This window comes from Oryctolagus cuniculus, chromosome 6, assembly GCF_051225735.1.
Source record: "Oryctolagus cuniculus isolate XC-2025 breed Fujian yellow rabbit chromosome 6, ASM5122573v1, whole genome shotgun sequence".
In the NCBI taxonomy this organism is placed as follows: domain Eukaryota; kingdom Metazoa; phylum Chordata; class Mammalia; order Lagomorpha; family Leporidae; genus Oryctolagus; species Oryctolagus cuniculus.
The window spans coordinates 39,784,100-39,804,227 of NC_142872.1; the positions used below are offsets into that span (position 1 = coordinate 39,784,100).

Here is a 20,128-nt window from a genome sequence, read left to right on the forward strand (position 1 = left end):
CATCCTATACAGGTGCCGATTTGAGTCCTGGTTGCTCCACCTCCATTCAGCTCCCTGCAAATGTACCTGGGAGAAAGCAGCCGAAGACACCTCAAGTGCTTGGGCCCCTGCACCCATGTAGGAGACCTGGAAGAAGCTCCAGGCTCTCCTGGCTTCAGCCTGGCCTAGCCCTGACCACTGTGGCCATTTGGGGAGTGAACCAGCAGATGGAAGAGCTCTCTCTCTCTGTCAAACTAACTTTAAAATAAAATAAGTGTGTTTTTAAATGACTTTGAATAGATCATAGCAGTGACACAGAAGAGCATGTGTAACCGTGAGCTGCGCTTTATTGTTCTCTAGCTTTCAGTGTCCGTTCATAGTGCTTACAGTAAGATAAGGGGCTCCTGCCTTTTCCGACTGCATGTCTGTGAGAACACATTTTCTGCACATACTTGAACCAAAACAAGAGACTGAATGTAGAAGCAGGTAATCCAGCTGTCTTCTGTTAAGTGAGACACTAAAGAGATTTATAACAGTAAAAAAGTGCCATTCTCATCATACTTTCTTTTTTGGAAAGTGTAGTTATTTTTCATTTTAAAAATCTGTTATTAACATGTAATGACTTTATGGTTACTTAAATATTTTTTAAAATTTTCAGTTTTAATTTTTAATATACTAAATACCAGCAGATAGAGTCTAAATAAGCAAAAGCTACTTGGGGTCCTTAATAATTTATCAGCACATAAGGAGTCCTGAGACCAGCAAGTGTAACAGCACTCCTGAGGGAGCCCACGCTGGACTGCGGGGACTTGTGGGCTTTTCTTCCCTCTGCAGAGTGCACACTTACGTGACGCCTTTGCAAACCGCAGAGTTGATTTTGTGATGCTCACTCGGGGTTGGGTAATCGCAGCATGGGGCCCTCTATTGGGAAGAACTTGGGCCAGGTGCCTAGAATTCTGGTGTTTCCCAGCTGACGTTGACCGTGGAGATCACCTTGACCTAGTCCAGGTCCCGCACTTTGCAGAGGAGACAACACCCCAGAGGCAGGAAGGGAATTGCCCCTAAGGAGGCAGTGGCAGAGCTGGGGCTAGAGGGACCTGGTGTTCTGTGAAACCCAGCCCAAAGGCATTTGGGGAAAGCCTCAGGTAGACAGGTAGCCAAGATGGAAATTTAATAGGCCCATTATCTCCCAGCCACTGGCTGCTGAGAATGTAGGAGTCACTGCTGGACACCTACAGTCCTCTTCCCGAGGATAGTCCTGGAGAGCAGGTCCCTTGTCACTCAGTACCATTTGCTTGCTCTTTCCTGAGAAGGTTGGTAGGAAGATGAAGAGATTGTGCTTCCTGAATGTACAAGGAAGAGTGTGCTCTGGGGTCTGATTACTGGTCTCACCGAGTAACAGAGTGATGGCTTTCAGTTTCTCTTGGGTTGCAGATTATGTGTGTAATTACCAGTTTTGAAGGATTTAGGTTCTTTGTGCAGAAGAATGTCCAGATACTGCCCAGGCCCAAACCCTGAGTGATTGGAGACACACTGGTTTGCCTTTGACCTGTTTCTTGTCCTGGACATAACCTAGCAGAGCAAATGCTGAAGACAATACCACTCCTGCTGCAAGCCCTTTGATGTGTTCTCTTTCACTGCAGAGAAACTCCCTGTGCAGGCACACCCCACTAACCCAAGTACTTCTCTTGTCACCAGGCCCTTTCTTTCACCTGGGGTGTCTTCCTCCCGGGGGCCCATTCCCGAGTGCTGGGCTCGGTTCAGGTGTCCACTCTGCACAGGCTCTCCTGCCTGCCTTGTGCTTGGTTTTCTGAAGCCAGAGTTCTTACCACCTTAGGTGGCTGTTAATGCGTTTCCTCATTTCCCTGGGACATTAATTTCTAGAACCAGAAGTCTGTATCTGATTCATACTTACCCTCCAACCCCCCACCCCATGGCAGCACAGTGTTTCATGCAGGAGATGTAGTGCTTGTTGAGTGAAAGGATAAAAGCTTTGCAATCCTGGTAGCTAATCTCGGACAGTCTTAACAGATAGGGAAATCCCTGTCCCCAAGGCAGAAAGATAAACAAGTGACCATCTTAGAGGACTTCTTCAACCCTAGAGCTCTAGGGCATGGGCCTTTTTTCTTTTCTTTTCTTTTTCTTTTTTGATACAATACTCCAAGGTCTCCTGGCCTGTTCTGTCTTTTACTCCATTCACTTTGAGTGCAGTCTCTGTTGTAGGATTTGGGACTGAATGTTTATTTCCCCTGTTCTCTCACAGTAGTGTCTGGCTGCGCAGTCCTGTGTCTCTCCTCTGTTGCAGCTTTGGGCATCTTGACAGGGATTATCTCAGGGGTTAGAACAGGGCCCAGATACTATAGCAAAGGGTAGAGTGCCTGGGGAAGTCCCACTGCCCTCTCCAAGAGAGAGAGAGCAGGTGTTTGGGATTGCCCCAGGGAAGGGAGGTCTTAGCACCAGAGTAAATGAGACCTGCGTTCAGACCCCCTGGGTTTGAACTGTGGCTCTGCCATTTCCTTGCCATATGACCACCTTGGGTCCTCATCTGGCAAATCCCATTGGATTGTTGTGGAAATCAAATGAGATAAAGCAGGTAGGCACTTGGTACAGTGCCCGGTGCTTAATAAATGAACTTGACATTTCCATGACTTCTTTCTTCCCACTTCAGATGGTTCCAGACCCTGATCCACTTGTTAAAAGGCAACATTGGCACAGGACTCCTGGGGCTGCCTCTGGCTGTGAAAAATGCTGGCATCTTGGTAAGAGTTCTTCTCGAGGGACGGAAATATTAGGACACATTTTAAGAGACAGTTGTTTGTGTTTTAAATTTTCTTCATTTAAATAATTTAAACAAGGAAGCTGCTATTATTATTCAGCTGAGAAAAAGCAAAATTCAGATATTCATCTAAAGATCTTTACTGGGGCTGGCATTGTGGTGTAGTGGGTAAAGCTGCCATGTGCAGTGGCAGCATCCCATGTGGGTGCCAGTTCAAGTCCTAGCTACTCCACTTCCCATCCAGCTACTTGCTGATATACCTGGGGAAATAGCAGTAGATGGTCCAAGTCCTTGGGCCCCTGCACCCACATGGGAGACTTGGAGGAAGCTCCAGTCTCTTGACTTTGGCCTGGCCCAGCTCTGTCTGTTGCAGCCATTTGCAGAGCGAACCAGTGGATAGATCTCTCTTCCTCTCTCTCTCTCTCTCTCTCTCTCTCTCTCTGTCTCTCCCTCTCTGATGTAGCTTTGCCTTTCAAATAAAAAAATATATATTTATTGAGAGGCTTCTGTGCCTTAGGTACTGTCCTAGGCTCTTGGACTATATCAGTGAATTAAGCAGATTTCTTCCCTCCTGAGGCTTGCTTTTCGATGGAGATAATATAAAATGGCCTGGGCAGTTTCTCCCAATGATGGAGCTAATGAGTTAGTAAGTGACATGTCCATTTTTCTGCACAGTATCACCCCCGCCAAGCCCTGCCCCTAAATGGCCAACTCTGAGCATCGTACCTCTTCATAGGATTCACCTCCCACAGTTGCCTGGCCAAAGCCAATCTGATTTCTGTTAGAGTGGAGAATGGCTGAGGCAGGTGAACTGTCCTAAGCTGAGTATTTAGCTTCCTTTTTCCTTTTTAGTTTTTAATTAATTTATTTTTATTTAGAAAGCAGAGTAACAGGGGGTGGGGGGGGGAGAGAGAGAGAGAGAGAGAAAGGAAGGGAGGGAGGGAGGGAGAGGGGGACGAAGAGGGAGACGAAGAGGGAGAGAGAGAGAGAGATCCCCCAAGTGCTAGTTTCCTACCCAAATCCCACAAGAGCCTGGGCTGGGCCAGCAGTCAGGAACTCTGTGACTTTGCTGTAAAGATGACGTCTCCTTATCCCCACAGCCCTCCGCCCATCTCCCCTTTCTGCAGAGTCACTGGAGCATCTCTCCTGCTGACTCACAGCAGTGTTAGAACAGACTTATCCAGAGCCCTCACTCTGCACAAGATTAACCCTTCAGAAGGCGGAAGGCGAGCTAGGGTTCAGACAGCTCCCTTCCCCCAGAGCTGATCTCCACCATCATGTCTCCCAGGCTGGGCCAGAAGTTCTCGAGCGCATGTGTCTCACCAGCGTGTTAATCGTCGCAAATCAGGTTGCCGTGGGGCTCCCTCCTAATCTCACCTGCTTGTCTCCCTCCTTGCCTGTCCCCAGATGGGCCCCCTCAGCCTGCTGGTGATGGGCATCGTGGCCGTGCACTGCATGGGGATCCTGGTGAAGTGTGCCCACCACTTCTGCCACAGGTGAGAACCCTGCAAGCTGCCTCAGGGGGACCCTTGTCCTTCGGGGTTCCATCAGCAGCCCTGCAAGTGAGCACTTCAGGCAGATCACTCTTGATTCTTCTACTAGCCAAAGATGGATGCTAATGATCACAGCCTTGCTTTTCCCTGGTTATTTCTATGCCCACTTAGGGCTCGCTGTCATCTGTCACATGTACTTATGTCCAACAGACAGGGACCACATTCTGATCCTGTGTGTTTGGTAACGTTTACCCCACTGGAACACCTTTACCAGCTAACTGGATTACAGTGAAAGTAACTGTCCCGTCGACTTAGCACTCCTGATCCTTGAGAACATTCGTTGCAGGGTTGGTACCTCCAGGCTAGTCAGGGCTGGGGCTGGGGTGGGGGCCACTGGCCAAGTCCCAGTGGCTCCGTTTTCTCCTGCTGCTGTCGCTGTCTAACCCACATGTTTGCCCTTCCTGTCTCCTTCCTCTTCTCCCAGACTGAACAAGCCCTTTGTGGATTATGGGGATACCGTGATGTATGGACTAGAATCCAGCCCCAGCTCCTGGCTCCGGAACCATGCACACTGGGGAAGGTACCTGGTTTCCTCTTTTCTCTAGGCTGTGTCCTGTGGTGTAGAGACCTTCAGATAGGGAGGTATGGTGTGGGAGACAGCATAAGCTGTGGAGAGAGTGATGCTTAGACTGGCGGTTCTAGCTTATCTCTGGGGGTGGTCAGCTGTGCGGCCTTGTGCTATATGACCTCTCCCTTCTCTGGGCCTCAGTGTCTCCATCAGTAGTGCATGGCCCAAAGGATCTCTGCAGACCGTTCTGGATTTGATCGTTTATGACTGTGTTTGATCCACTTATTTGTCCAACACACGTATTGAAACAGTCTTTTCTGAGAGGCACCGAACAGTTCTAGGTAGGGAGGGGCAGTGCCTTGGGGTGAATGACGTGGTCCTTGCCCTCAGGGGCTTGGAGTCTCTGTAAGGGGAAAGACTTGGAGAAGGGAAGCCAGTGCAGCAGGTGAGAGGTCAGTAATGGGATCCACCAGGAGGAAGGGAGTGTGGTGAGAAGTCCCTTGGCACTCAGAGTCGGAGGGGCATATAAATGTTCTCTCGTCTGGCTGGTCCAGCTGAGACATGCATGCCAGGTAGGAGAAGGCAAGGGTTCCAGGTGGAGCTGAGGTGGGGTAGGAGGAGGGATTGCCAGGATGTGGGGCGTGTGCAGAGTTCTTCCTTAGGGCAGTTTTTCAGATATGGCGCTGGCACCGTTCTCTGCTCCTGGTGTCTGCTCATCCTTGTCACGTGCCAGGAAGGCCCTGTGATGACTTGGGGGAGGCACTGTGGCAAACACTGGCCCTCTGGGAGGCCTGGGTTCCAGCGTAATGGTCTTTGTGTTCTTTGCCTCCCCACCTCCAGGCACATCGTGGACTTCTTCCTGATTGTCACTCAGCTGGGCTTCTGCTGTGTCTATTTTGTGTTTCTAGCCGACAACTTTAAACAGGTAGGGTCCTGGCTGAAAGGGGTGGGGAGGGAGGGAAAGAGGGAGAATGGTGAGACAGCACTAGAATTTCTATTTAGGGATCCTGCCAAGCTGGTGTTGGTTAACAAATGAATTAAAGACTTTTTTTTTTTAAAGATTTACTTATGTATGTGAAAGGCAGAGTTACAGAAAGGGAGAAGCAGAGGCAGAGGGAGAGACAGAGAGGTCTTCCATTTGCTGGTTCACTCCCTAAGTGGTCACAACAGCCAGGACTGGGCCGATCTGAAGCCTGGAGTCAGGAGCTTCTTCCGGGTCTCTGGCATGGATCCAGGAGCCCAGGCACTTGTGCCATCTCCTACTGCTTCCCCAGGTGCATTAGCAGGGAGCTGTACCAAAAGTGGAGCAGCAGGAACTTGATCTGGTGCCCACAGGGGATGCCAGCGCCACTGGTGGTGGCTTTATGCACTATGCCACAGCATTGGCCCCTGAGTTAAAGTTTTAATACTGAACATGTGGCAGTGTGTTTTTCTGATTCTCGTCCAAAGATGCAGGGCCTAGAGAAACTTCAGGCTGTCTGCTCCTCCTCCCGTCTTGGTTGTGGCTCAGAAGACTGGGTTGGTGAGAGACTCCTGGAGATCCCCAAGGAAGGCTCTGGGGCCACCCATGTTTCCCAGGCCTGGGCCTCTAGGGAAGCTTTTCCTTCTCTTTCCTTGCCTTCCTTCCAGGTGATAGAAGCAGCCAACGGCACCACCAGCGACTGCCACAACAACGAGACGGTGGTCCTGACGCCCACCGTGGACTCGCGGCTCTACATGCTCGCCTTCCTGCCCTTCCTGGTGCTGCTGGTTTTCATCCGGAACCTGCGCGTCCTGTCCGTCTTCTCCCTGCTGGCCAACATCTCCATGCTGGTCAGCCTGGTCATGATCTACCAGTTCATTGTTCAGGTACAAGCCCAGTGCTGCCCTCTGCTCCCACTAAATAATCAGTGAGACAAAGAAAAAAGGAAGCGGAACATAAATAGTTACATTAGATTAGAGGCTCTTATCCTGTGTGTGGCTGACATCATCCTTGCTTGTGGGGCCTGTGCTGCGTGCTGCGGGATGTTTAGTGTCCCTGGTCTCCTTACATCAGGTGCCAGGAGCAACCACTCCTGTGGCTGCGACAAGCAAAAATGTCTCCGGACCCTGCCCAGCATCCGGGCAGGTCCCCTCCAGTGAGGTCACTCAATCAGATTTTTTGCTGATTACATTGTTAATGCATGATCATTGTATGCAACTGGAAAATAGGGAAAAATCTTGAGATCAAGTTAAAAATCATGTGTTCTAACCTGCATTTGGATTAAAGTAATACCTTAACAACTCTATTTTATACTTAATTGTCAAAATTATAATTCCACTTATTATAAGAATAAACTATCCCCCTATCACATAATCCCTGTGGAGAGCCGTGTGGAGGGGAGAGCATTTGAATGTGGATGGGTAGACCAGCAGGCTGCGCAAGTGCACCTTCAAGCACAATGCACTTTGCCAAGACTTCAGAAAAGAGTAAAAGCAGGTGAAGAAAAACATAACTTACGATATTTTAATTCCCCAAAGAATTCATCAGTATATATTCATCAAAATGCAGATGCCACAAACACCTGTTGAAACCCACATCTCCGTATCAGGTCTCCCTTCTAGGGGACCACTCTGTGCAATTGGTCTGCCTCATATTTAATATGTAGGGAAATACATAACACAAAATTTTGGTATTAAGCTTTTAAATATAATCAAAAATAGTATGTATGTGTTCATCTGCCCATTTTTTTGCCTTGAGTGCCTTAGAGGGCTGTACAGGTGGGCATCCTGGCTCTGCTTCATTCTTTCTGGTTGCTACACAGTGTCACAGGAACTCAGGGGCTGTGGTTTATTTAACCAGTCCCCAGTCAGTGGGCCATCAGGCCACTTATGATTCAGTATGAAGACGGGGAATATTCTTACATATTCCTTTGTGTGAATGTATGCAGTACTTCTCTAAGATACTTATCTAGAGCTGCAGTTGCTGAATAGTATACACTTTTGCATTTTTATATATTGCACAGTTGGATTTTTCTAAAAGCGATTGACCAGTTTCCCTTGAACTCCCTGCCATGGGACTTGAGCATCCGCCTTCCCACCCTGACCGAAATGGATGTATCCATCTTTTTAGTTTCAGTCAGTGTGACCGGGGAACATTACCTGATTTTCACACAATGACCAAGTTACCTACTGCTGTGACTTCATGAAGGGCAGGGACTCCCTGAGCTAAGGAGTGATCCCATGGCGGTAGATGAGCGTGGTCCTCCACGAGCACTCCCTGCTGTCTCCTTGCTGTGAAGCGTCAGATGGGTGGCACATAATGCCTTTTCTCAGGGCTGTGCTATAAAACACAAACAGCTCTCCATGACCCATTTTTTATGAATCTGCAAGAAAGGCCTGTGGGTACATTTTCATCATCAAACGGGAAGGGCCAATAAATGCATGCTTTTGCTTTGCCATTAGAGCTCCGAAGGGTGCCTGGGACGCACTACAGTGGACATAAAGGTCAAGGGAATGAGACTACCTTCCATAGATATGCACACATGCTGCATTGAATTTTAATTTTTTTTTTTACAGGCAGAGTTAGATAGTGAGAGAGAGAGACAGAGAGAAAGGTCTTCCTTCCATTGGTTCACCCCCCAAATGGCCGCTATGGCCGGCGCGCTGCGCCAATCCGAAGCCAGGAGCCAGGTGCTTCCTCCTGGTCTCCCACGCAGGTGCAGGGTCCAAGCACTTGGGCCATCCTCCACTGCCTTCCCGGGCCACAGCAGAGAGCTGGACTGGAAGAGGAGCAACCGGCACAGAATTGCGCCCCAACCGGGACTAGAACCCTGGGGTGCCAACGCCGCAGGCGGAGGATTAGCCTAGTGAGCCGCAGCACCGGCCGAATTTTGAATTTTTTAAAGACTTGTTTATTTGAAAGGCAGGGAAAGAGAGAGAGAGAGCACGTGAAAGAGCGCTTCCATTCACTGGTTCACTTCCCAAATGGCCACAATGGTCAGGGCTGGACCAAGTGAAAGCCAGGAGTCAGGAACTCAATACAGGTTTCCTATGTGGGTGACAGGAACCCAAGTTCTTGAACTACTGTCTGCTGCCTCCCAGGCACATTGGCAGGAAATTGAAGTAAGGTAGAGATGGGACTGTACCCCAGCCGCTCTGATAGGTGATGCAGGCACCCCAAGTACTGGTTTAACACTATACCACAATGCCTGCTCCAAACTTAATCTGCTATATAAATTAAGCTTTTTCCATTTGGTTGGTTAGGTTAGAAGCCAGGACCAATCTTGGTCTCATTCCCACCATGTCCCCACACATATTGTGAAATTCTCCTTGTGAGACCTCAGCCTGATCTAACGTATGGACCTGGGCAGTTGTTATCCACCAGCCGACAGCAGCACCTGTTTCCAGGAACTCGCGGTACGCTTGTGACTCAGGAATAATTACAGGGCAGTCTCACTCTCCAAAACACTTATTAGTCTGTCTTCATTCCAGGTACGGAAATGCTTTTTATAAAGAAGTCTAACTAATTCCTTAGCCAGGGGCACAGAAAAAAAAGAAAATGCATTTTTTATTTTTCCTTTTTTTTTAAATTTTTGAGAGACTATGGCATAGTTGCTCTGAAATCTTTCAAAGAGAAGCCTGTTATGGGGGTTAACAATGGAACTCCGTCTGTTTCCCTGTTACTGTTCTGTCACACTGTTTGAGCATGCCCTGTATGTATTGAAATACTTGTATAGTTAAAATCAATTTTAAAACTATCTTAGCCTGTTTTCTGTTGTTACAAGGAATACCTGAGACTGGGAGACTTATGAAGAAAATAGGTTTATTTTGGTACATGGCTCTCCGGGCTGGGAAGTCCAAGGGCACAGCACCAGCACCTGTTAGGCTTCTGGTGAGGACCCCCGTGCTGCTTCCCAACAAGGTAGAACAGAGGGACAGACATGAGGGGCAGCCTTGTCTTACAACTTCCTCTTGCAGTAATACAGTCGTGTAAGAGGGAGAACACTCATTCCTTGGAGGACTAACCCAGTCCCACCAGAAAACCATTGAGCCCGCTTAATAACCTAATCACCTCTTATCAGCCTCACCTCCCAGTATAGCCACAGCGGCACTCAAATCTCAGCAGGAATTTTGCAGGGGAGAAACCACGTGCAAGCATTAGCACATTGTATGAGACTGTTTTTAAATCAGTTTTTACTTTTTTTAAACCACGGGCATACAATGTATGCCCGTGGTTTAAAAAAGACAAATTCTAACAGGACGGCTGTTTCTGAGCTACCCTCCCCACCACCTCCTTTAGTGCAATCTGTTCCCGGGGACTGTTGTTCCGTGGTGGGAGAAGTAGGGTTCTGTGACTGTCCTTCCTGGCTTGCACAACCTTACGTTATACCTGTGGTTAACAGCTGTCTTGCTGTTTTTTTTTCATGTAAGTACTTATTTATTTATTTATTTTTAAGGCATTTATTAATACATTAAATCTCAGAGTCACAGCAAATGCATAATTACTACAACACAGTTCTCATGCTAATATATTAATACAAAAAGAACAGATTCCATGTGTAGTTCATATATATAATTCTAAGAGTGATATTTCCTTGCTTTGTTTTTTCTTTCTTTGTTTCTAATTTGCCTATTTTTATAATTTTTTTTTTGCTATCTTCCCCCAACACTCCTATCTGCCTCTCCACAATATCTTTCAAGTGTTCAAACTCATTGGCAAAATTTAAAAAGGGAAAGAAAAAGAAGGAAATGGCTAATTTACAGTCAACTGCCTTCCCTTCTAGCTCTATCTATGTGAAGTGTTTATGTAGTTGTATCACAGTGATTATATAAATGTAAAGATACTTTTTTTTCTCCATTATCTCATAAGCAGTTTTTTAGGTTCTGCTTGATTACCTCAATTTTTACTTTTTTAAGCAGTCAGGATATTCTGCAGTACAGTTGGTCTATGGCTAATTACTTAATTAACTTGTCGGAGCATTTGGGCTGTTTTCAATTACTGTGTTAAATAGCTTTGCTCAACTTTTTTCTTCTTTGGATTTTTTTCATGTGGGGATAGGATTACCTAGTAAAAGCATGTGACTCTTTTTAGGCAAGTTCCAACACTGGAGTTCTTAATAGAGCACTGGGCTAGTCTCTCCCCCGAGAGAGTAGGGTCTTCCCAGCCTGGAGAGAAAATACCGAGATTAAATGTCTCCACATCATGTGTCGGGAACCACATTTTTTCTTTTAGAGAATCTTGGACTCTGACTTGGGGTTCAGTCTCAGATCCTAGTGTAGCCTTTAGCTTTGTTTTGTTTTCTCTTTCAGAGGATTCCTAACCCCAGCCACCTCCCCCTGGTGGCGCCCTGGAAGACCTACCCCCTGTTCTTTGGCACGGCCATCTTTGCGTTTGAAGGCATCGGAATGGTGAGACTAGCACTCAGCTCTGGGCCTGAGTGTTCTCTGCTGCCCTGCATATCTTTGTTGTCTGCTTCGAGGCGGAGGAAAAGCTGTTAGAAATGATCTTCTGAAGCTCAGTGCTTGTGATGCAGGAAGCGAACCATCACTTGGGATGCTGGCATTCCCATATCAGGGTGTCTGAGTTTCAAGTCTCACCTCTGCTTCCAATCCTGCTTCCTGCTAATGTGCACGCTGGGAGGCACCAGATAATGGCTCATGTACTTAGGTCCCTACCACCCATGTGGGAGACCTGGATGGAGTTCTGGACTGCTGGCTTTGCCCTGGCCTAGTATCAGCTGCTGTGGGTATTTGGGGAGTGAATCAGTGAAAGGAAAATCTCAGAGTCAGTCTCTTGCTCTCCATGTGTGTGTGTCTGTGTGTGTCTTTGTCTTTGTTACTCTGTCTTTAAAATAAGTCAATAAACATTCAAATTAAATAAAGAAAAGGATGTTCTGAGACTTACTGGGCAGTTAATAGTATTTCAAGGGTTCCATTGAAGTTTCCCAGCTCCAACTTTTGCAGATGACTTATTTGTAACTTCTCAAGGATTCCACCGAGGACCTCCCATGGCACACTCAGCTCCTGTGGGTGCAGTAAGCAGTAGTACCTGGCATTCAGGATTGCAGAGTCTAGAGGCAGACTGACATGGGGGCAAGTCTGGGCTCTGCCAAATAGCAGCTGTGCCAACTTGCATGAAGACTCAGCTCTCTGAGCCTTCATGGTTTGCTCTTAAAAAGTGAGCACCATGACTAAAAGTTGTTGACATTGAGTGAGACATTTCTAAAGTGCTGTGCATAGCCCCTGACACGTGGTAAATATTCAATGCATTAACACATTCTTATTTTTATTAATACGGATTTTATGATATTAAGAATATTTATTTGAGACAGAGAGCTCCCATCCATTGGTTCACTTCCCAAATGCCTGCAGTGACCCCAGGCCGAGACCAAGGCCAAGGCCAAGGCCAAAGCCAAAGCCAAAGCCTAGAGCTGGAAATTCAATCCAGATCTCCTTCATGGGTAACAGGTCGCTAATTACTTATTCCCACTGCCTCCCAGGTCTGCCTTAGCAGGGAGCTGGAATCCTAGGCTGGAGGCAAGTATGAAACCCAGGCACTCCATTTTAGGATACTGGTGTTTTAACCAGTGACTTCAATGCTAAGCCAAGTGCCTGCCCCCGATTTTGTCAGTACATGTATGATCAGGGTCTCTGCCCTGGAACATTGGTGGGAGGGTCTTCTGCGTGAGCCTTCACTCCTGGCTCAGCTGCCCCCATCCCTCCTCTAACTTCTTTTCCTGAAGGAGCGGGTGCCTCTCAGCTGAACCTAACTTGGTTTTCACGTGTGTTTTTCCTAATAAGGGTCCTGCATTCTTCTCTGCCGGGAGCTACTGGCTTTGCCGGCCCAGGGCTTGAAAACATAGAGACCCTTCTCCTTTCACACTTTCCTTTCTCCCCACTTGATTTCCCAAACTCCTTATGCACTTATTTTTCTAAAGATTTACTTACTTATTTCAAAGGCAGAGTTATAGAGTGAGAGGGAGAGACACAGCGAGATCTCCCATCCTCTAGTGCACTCCCCAGATGCCTGCAGTGGCCAGGGCTGGGCCAGGCACTAGGAGCTTCTTTTGGGTCTCCCACATAGGTGCAGGGGCCCAAACCCTGGGGCCAACTTCTGCTGCTTTCTCAGGCCATAGCAGGGAGATCGATTGGAAGTAGAGCAGCCAGGACAGGAACCAGTGCCACGTGGGATGCTGGCATCTCAGGTGGTGGCTTTCCCTGTTACGCCACAGCACGGGCCCCTCCTTACTTTAAGAAAACCTAGAAGCAGACACAGCTTTTGCTGAAGTGCTGAGCAAAGGCCCAGCTGGGTTGCCAGGGTCTGTTAGGGAAGGGAGGCTTTGCCTGGGTCCCGGGTGAAGCGTGGTTGTCCTGAGGGTTCAGCCCTCTCCCTGTGCTTCTCCTTGGGTTTCTAGTTGCCCGCAAAGACGTTCTCACCTTGACCCATGAGCACAAACAGCCCTGGGGAAGGACCTGGGTGGGGCCCATATTTCAGCTGCAAAAAAAAGCAGGCCCAGGAATACAGGACTCAGAAGAGGAGGTTGAGAAAGTGAAAAGATGGCCAGAGAATCTGGGTTCTAAGGGAACATTGTACCAAACTGTTATCAGTTTCTCCCAGCAGCACAATGCAGAAGCTGTTCTTCGTTTCATTTTATTACCCAAGGCCTAGAGGCAGAATCATTTTGTAAGCATCCTTGTCTGTGACTTCTAGTTTCCTTTGTATTTTCCATTTTTAGAGTGGAGAACACAGTTCTTTGGAGTTCTGGGTTTAGGGTTGTTCCGTGTGCTGGGGTAAGCTGCCAGGCTGCCCACCGTGTATCCACTGTGCCCTGTGTGTCCACACAACTGCCCCAGGCATGATGGGACATGGAGGAGATGGGCTGCTTGCCCCCAGGCTCTTTGTACTCTTTGAGGGACAGTAATGCATAAGTTTAGAAGATGCCTCTACTTGGGTGTGGATTTTTGAAGTTTGAGACCCTGGGGGTGGTGCAGGTGCTTGGGGCCAGAGCGAAGTGCTGGGCTGTGCCACCCTTCAGGGGCACTCTGCCTGCTGCAGGAGCGGGAGCCCCTTTGCCTCTAGGCCACAGGCAGGAAGTGTCGTGACAAGATCAAACGCTGTGTGGGGCAGCCAGAGACTGACTCGCGTTCCCACCCCAGATCCGATTGACAGCTGGAGGCAGCCAAGGTCACTGGCTTGAAATAGGAGTCTGGAAACCAGGCCTAGCTAAGCGCCTGGTGCTTGACATGCTCTGTGAAGTCAGGGTGTCTCCGCGTCTCTCACGTGGAGGTTTGATTGTCACTGCCGGTGGCTGCCCTTTTAAGAAGAGAAGTAGTTTCCGGGAACTAGAGTAGTTTCCAGAACTAGAGTAGTTTCCGGAACTAGAGGGACCTGCAGCAGCAGGATGGAGCCTGTCTGGGCTGGGGGTCCTGGGACCTCGTCCTACATCCTACCTCCCCAACACTTCCCTCCTAGGGTTTCCTGGTGAATCAGGGGGCCCTGGGAGTACAACTTCTGATGAAGTAACCAGCTTGTCCAGCAGACGACACACGTGTGTGGGGAATTCTGTGGATGAAGAAGTTGTTTGTTTCTGAGGCTGTGGATTTTTTCTTGGTCATTGATTGTGCTTTTTTCTGTGCTTTCTCTCTTTGCTCACTACTTTCTCATAGGTTCTGCCCCTTGAAAACAAAATGAAGGACCCCCGGAAGTTTCCAATCATCTTGTACACAGGGATGACCATCGTCACTGCCCTCTACATCAGCCTGGGGTGTCTGGGGTACCTGCAGTTTGGAGCTAACATCCAAGGCAGCATAACCCTCAACCTGCCCAACTGCTGGTACGTGGGGGAGGCTGGAGACCTGGGGCAGTGCACGTTGGGAAAAACTGGTGGACCAGAATGTGGATTCTGCCTGTAGCTCATCTCTGCGATCAGCCTGCCACTGCCCCATCCCCTGTCACCATCGTCCCCACTGAACTTCATTCTGTGCATGGGTACTTCTTCTTGAGGCTTACACTGAATCTGTGGGTTGATCAGCTGACAGCTAAGCCATTTCTCCTGGGAAATCCTAAGCCCAGAGGACCGAGTGTCTACTCCATTCACTGAAACCATGCACCATGCGTGGGGAGAGAGGTGGGTGAATGGTGGTTGCGGCTTCTGCTGTGTCTCCCTTGGCAGTCACAGGCTTGATGTACAGATTGGGGCATCTCCCTGTGGATCCGGGTTGTGGGGAGTCCTCTGTGCCTCTCTCTGATTGGCTGGTGCATCGTAGGAAAGCACTGAGACGTGCCAAGCTGCTTCCTTAGAGGGTGGATGTCACTGGGCGTGTGTTCTGTCTTGAAGATTAGAAGCTCATCAATCCCAGACTCTTTTCTACTCTGCACAGTCCAGGGGCTGCGGTGATAATAGGGAGATCCCATGGTGGCCTTGGGGAACCAGCAGTGTCTCTGGGAAGCGACTCATGAGGAAGAGGGCAGCCATAGAAGAGTGGAAAGATGGAGCGTGCTCCCCTTGGTCCTGCACAGCCACCCTCCGGTTCTGGGGAACACAGATTGGATAGGAAGGATATGAATAAGCGTGTTACATTTCCCTTGTGTTCCTAATATATGTCCATACTCTGTGACAAGGATTCAGGATGTTCCAGAGGCAGACGGGATGCTAACCTCTCAGCCCATCACCCCACCATCTCCGTAGTCCCCAGTTCTCCATTATAGAGGCAGCTGCATTCCTAGTGTGTTGCTGTTTCCTTCTGAGAGGTTTCGTTTCTGTGAGAATGTCGTGGGGGAGGTGGGAGAAAGGTTTTTTATTTTCCCTCATTTTTCCTTTCTTTTGTTTTTGTGAAGTTTATTTATTTGAGAGGCAGAGAGAGAGCACTTATCCACTGGTGCACTCCCCAAATGCTCACAATAGCTGGGACTGGGCCAGGACTAGGGGAGAGCCAGGAACACGTTCCCATGTGAGTGGAGAAATCCGATTACTTGAGCCAGTGCCCCTCCCCACCAAGTTCTGCATTAGCACAAAGCTGGAATGAAGAACCAGAACGAGTATCAAACCCAGGTGTTGCAATATGGGATCTAGCTATCCCAAGCTACATCTTAACTGCTAGGCTAAATGCCTACTCCTGTGGGTTTTTGTTGTTGTTGTTGTTGTTGTTTTTAAGACAAATTGTACCTGTGTATTCTCCATGGTGCTTCTTCATTTTTCCACTTGATGGTCTACTGTGGAGATAGTTCCATATCCACACCTAGAGTTCTGCCTCACACTTTTTCAGAGTTACATGAGGGGGCGCTGTCGTGTGGTGTAGCAGGCGAAGCCACTGCCTGCAGTGCTGGCATCCCATATGGGTGTCTGTTCGAGTCTTGGCTGCTCCACTTCTGATCTAGTCCCTTGCTAATACTGCTGGGAAAGCAATGGAAGATGGCCCAAGTCCTTGGGCTCCTGCACTCATGTGGGAGGCCTGGAAGAAGCTCCTAGATCCTGGCTTCAGCCTGGCTCATCCCTGGCTGCTGCAGCCATTTGGGGAGTGAACCAGAGGAGGCTAGATTTCTCTTTCTCTCTCTGTAACTCTTCCTTTTAAATAAATAAAATCAATTTTTTTTTTTTTAAAGAGAGCGTTACCTGAGAACACCATGATTTGTTTACCAGTTCCCCACTAATTAGCATTTAATCTGTTTTTAGTCATTCGTCCTTAAATAGTGCCGCAAGAGAAGTCTTTGGAGGTAAGTTTCCATGCACACGTGTAAGTGTATCCGCGAGATAAATGGCTCGCCACGAGACCACTGTGTGTAAAGAACAGGTGCACCTCTAACCTAGGTACAGGTCTTGCCAGCCTGGGCCACGTGTGCGTGGTAGTGTCTGAGTGTGCGAGGCAGGCTTCTGAATATGTCCCGGCTCTGTCCGCAGGTTGTACCAGTCGGTTAAGCTGCTCTACTCCGTCGGCATCTTCTTCACCTACGCGCTGCAGTTCTATGTCCCAGCGGAGATCATCATCCCCTTCTTCGTGTCCCGAGCGCCCGAGCACTGCGAGCTGGTGGTGGACCTGTTTGTGCGCACGGTGCTGGTCTGCCTGACATGTGAGCAGAAGCCAAGATAATTGGCTCCTCCGCTTCTCCCCGAAGGGCACCCCAAACCCAGGGCTTACAAGTGAGAGTGTGTGTTGTGGTGAAACCGCCTTGCTGTATGATTAGGGAGCCTGGCACTTTGTGCCACTTTCAGAGGGAGGCGCGCACAGCTGTAATGTGAATTCATGATACACACGCTAGAATGATGGTCGTCGTCCATCTACAGCTACGGTGGCACGTGCTGCGGAGAGGGTCGTGATTCAGAGGAACCACATACAGTTACTATCCCAGCTAAGATAAGGAGTAAAGGAGCCATTTAACCCGCACGCGTAATGAGTACAGGTTCCTTTGACAGAAGGTGCATGTTTGTTTTTCAGTAGTTGTCCAGGGTGAGACTTTCTCCCTGAGATTTCATGCTGGGCCTGCATGATTCTATTGCAGACATTTTTCTTAGCAGTTTGACTAAATAGGTTTCTGGGAAAATTGCTGTGGATTAATCTAGATGTTTGGCCTATCATTTTATATTTTACTGTCATCCCTTCCCCCAACCCCATGTCAAGCAGTGTGACTTAAAAGATAGAATGTTACCCTATTTGGTGTTGGCTGAAAACTGGTATAAATGAAAATAATAAGAACAGTTTTTTGGCTACTTCCGTGAGTTGGTAAACTAAAGGTAATTTAAATTTCTGGGAGAGTTGCAATTGCTTTCCTAACTAAAATGCTACAAGTATACATTTTTCTTTTTTCTTTTTTGGCTGTGTACTGCTTCTTTTTTAAAGAAAGAAAGGTAAGAGTTTTATTCTTCTGGCTTAGTATTCTGAGACTTCCCTGGGAATTTTTCTTAAATTAGTCCAGGCCTCTGTGGAGTAAAGATAGGTCTGTACAATTTTTTTTTTTTTTTTAAGTTACTTGACAGGTAGAGTTGTAGACAGTGAGAGAGAGAGATAGAGAGAAAGGTCTTCCTTCTGTTGTTTCACCCCAAAATGGCTGCTACAGCCGGCACTGCGCCGATCCAAAGCCAGGAGCCAGGTGCTTCTTCCTGGTCTCCCATGCGGGTGCAGGGCCCAAGCACTTGGGCCATCCTCCACTGCCCTCCGGGGCCACAGCAGACAGCTGGACTGGAAGAGGAGCAACCGGGACTAGAACATGGGCCCAAATGGGATGCCGGAGCCACAGGTGGAGGATTAACCAAGTGAGCCACGGTGCTGGCCCCTACAATTTTTTTTTTTTTTTTTTTTAATGGCACCAGGGTTGAATGAGGGCTGAAAGCCGTGAATGTGGCCGAGCGTTCGCATGATCAGGGCAGTCGGGGATGACTTGCTTGGGTGACAGGCAGCCAGAGAAGGGAAGCAAAAAGCTGCCTGTTTCTGAAGCTCCACCGAGGCCGATGTGAGGAGTAGACAGACGCCCTAACGCCTGTCCCGGAACCTACCTCCAAGCCACCTGCAGCTCTCTTCCCCCACTCCGCTCTGAGGATAGTGGGTGGAGGTCCAGTGTCCAGGACCTTTATGGCGAAAGGAGCACCCTAGAACCAGGGCAGCACAGGCCTTTGGACTTCACGTAGCATAGTCCTCCTGAGGGCTTTGTGCAGGACGGGGCTGGGTAGGAGCAGGGCGGAAGTAGACATGTCAGATCCCGCGGCCCCAGAGCACTGATGACAAGCGAGAGTCTGGCTTCTGTTTGTAGCTTGTATTTGGCAGACTTCAGGCCCTCTGCTAGACTGATTGAGAGGAGCAGCCTGAGCAGGAGCTAATTCCAGGCCCCCGGTGCTGTCTAAAGCCAGACGCTGTTCCAAGTGACTGAAAAGGAAAGAGCATGCTGTATCTTGCTCTTCCAGTAAATGGCCTCAGTGTGTGCGGCTAAGACGGGACCCTTGAACTTGAGATGTTAACCCTGTCTTCTGCCAGCAGCTCTCTGTGCTCTGATTTGGGTGTGTTTCCTCTCGGGATACGTTAGTGCTAGGTGTTGAGGAGGGAGCTTACACACTACTTATAATGTGAACTCTGAGCACTAAATTCTCAAACCTGAAGGGTACTGGAAGGAAGATGGGGATAGTTAAATAAACTGCCCTTTTTTTTTTTTTTTTTAAATGGTTCTTCAGAAAAAGTAGGTCGGGGCTGGCATGGGTGCACAGTGGGTTGAACCACTGCCTGTGACCCTGTTATTCCATATGAGTGCTGCTTCCAGTCCTGGGTGATCCACTCCCGATCCAGCTCCCTGCTGGTGGGTCTGGGAGGGCAGCAGGGGATGGCCCAAGTGCCTGGGCCCCTGCCACCCAGGTGGAAGACCCAGATGGAGTTCCTGGCTGCTGGCTCAAGCCCGGCCCAGCTCCAGCTGTTGCAGCCTTTGGGAAGTGAACCAGCACGTGAAATATCTCTCTCTCTCTCTCTCACTCTCACTCGCACTCTGTAACTCTGCCTTTCAAATAAAAAAAAAGAAATCGGTCTCTGTCTAGGTAAAATGTGCTAGGACGGCCAGCTCTTCTCCCTGCTCAGTAGGACAGGGGCGGTGAACTGAGCCTGTCACCGCCCCATTTTCTTGCCAAGCCTGGCTTCGCCTCTCTGTGGCATATGTCTTGCTTCCTGCCAGGTTTATTTCCACCGTGCACCCCACCCCCGCCCAGGTAGCAGTCCCTGATTCATAGACCCTGTGCTATCTTTGGAGCCTCTTGGTTTTGCTTCACTTTCCCTGGCCCCGTTCTCTGCTTCTCATGGCCCTTCTGGGGCGTGATGCTCAAAGCCTGCTTTTGACGGCCAGATGTGAGTTCCTGCCTTCCCTTGTGCTGAGATCTGTCACGTTTGAGCATTGCTGGGTCATCCTGTTAGAGAAGGCAGCCCTTGCATCCCGGAGAGCACGCTGGCTCCTCTTAGCTTCCCTGGAGAGTCTGAAGTGAGTCAGGGAACCAGCGGAGGCACTGAAGCAGCGTCAGCTTAAGTGTGTCTGTGTGAGTTCGTGTGAGGCGCTGTGTCCTTTCAGATCCTTGGGCACAGGCGGGTGTGTGATTTTAGCTATTTGATGTGACTGATTACTTTCGATTGTACCCGTACATCTTACTGGCAGTTTGTTTGGTGCTGTGTGCGGTGTTTTCCTGTCTTTTCCCCGACTTGTCCTCCTCCTCATCACTCTCCATCTCCAAGAGGAACAGGGGGGTTTGGGGCCCGTTGCAGTTTTTCCTACTTGGGATTCAGCTTTCTCGCTGCTCTCCCCTTCTCCCAGATGGCTGGGTTCATGCCTGGTTTTTGGAACACATTTTTGCAGAGTTCCGGAGAGGGAAGGGAAGAGAAGCGGCGTAGAGG

The 20,128-nt window shown here is 48.9% G+C and overlaps 1 protein-coding gene across 3 annotated transcripts in view; it reads left to right on the top strand.

The window, feature by feature from the left end:
- Window positions 1–20,128, top strand: part of SLC36A1 (solute carrier family 36 member 1) — a 58,085-nt gene that overhangs the window by 31,800 nt on the left and 6,157 nt on the right. For all 3 annotated transcript variants that reach the window (XM_008254845.5, XM_051843256.3, NM_001082183.1), the window contains exons 3-10: window positions 2,648–2,738; window positions 4,163–4,251; window positions 4,733–4,828; window positions 5,657–5,741; window positions 6,446–6,664; window positions 11,087–11,185; window positions 14,444–14,610; window positions 16,675–16,844. In XM_008254845.5, coding sequence (XP_008253067.2) covers window positions 2,648–2,738; window positions 4,163–4,251; window positions 4,733–4,828; window positions 5,657–5,741; window positions 6,446–6,664; window positions 11,087–11,185; window positions 14,444–14,610; window positions 16,675–16,844 — 1,016 coding nt within the window. The remainder of the gene's footprint in view (window positions 1–2,647; window positions 2,739–4,162; window positions 4,252–4,732; window positions 4,829–5,656; window positions 5,742–6,445; window positions 6,665–11,086; window positions 11,186–14,443; window positions 14,611–16,674; window positions 16,845–20,128) is intronic.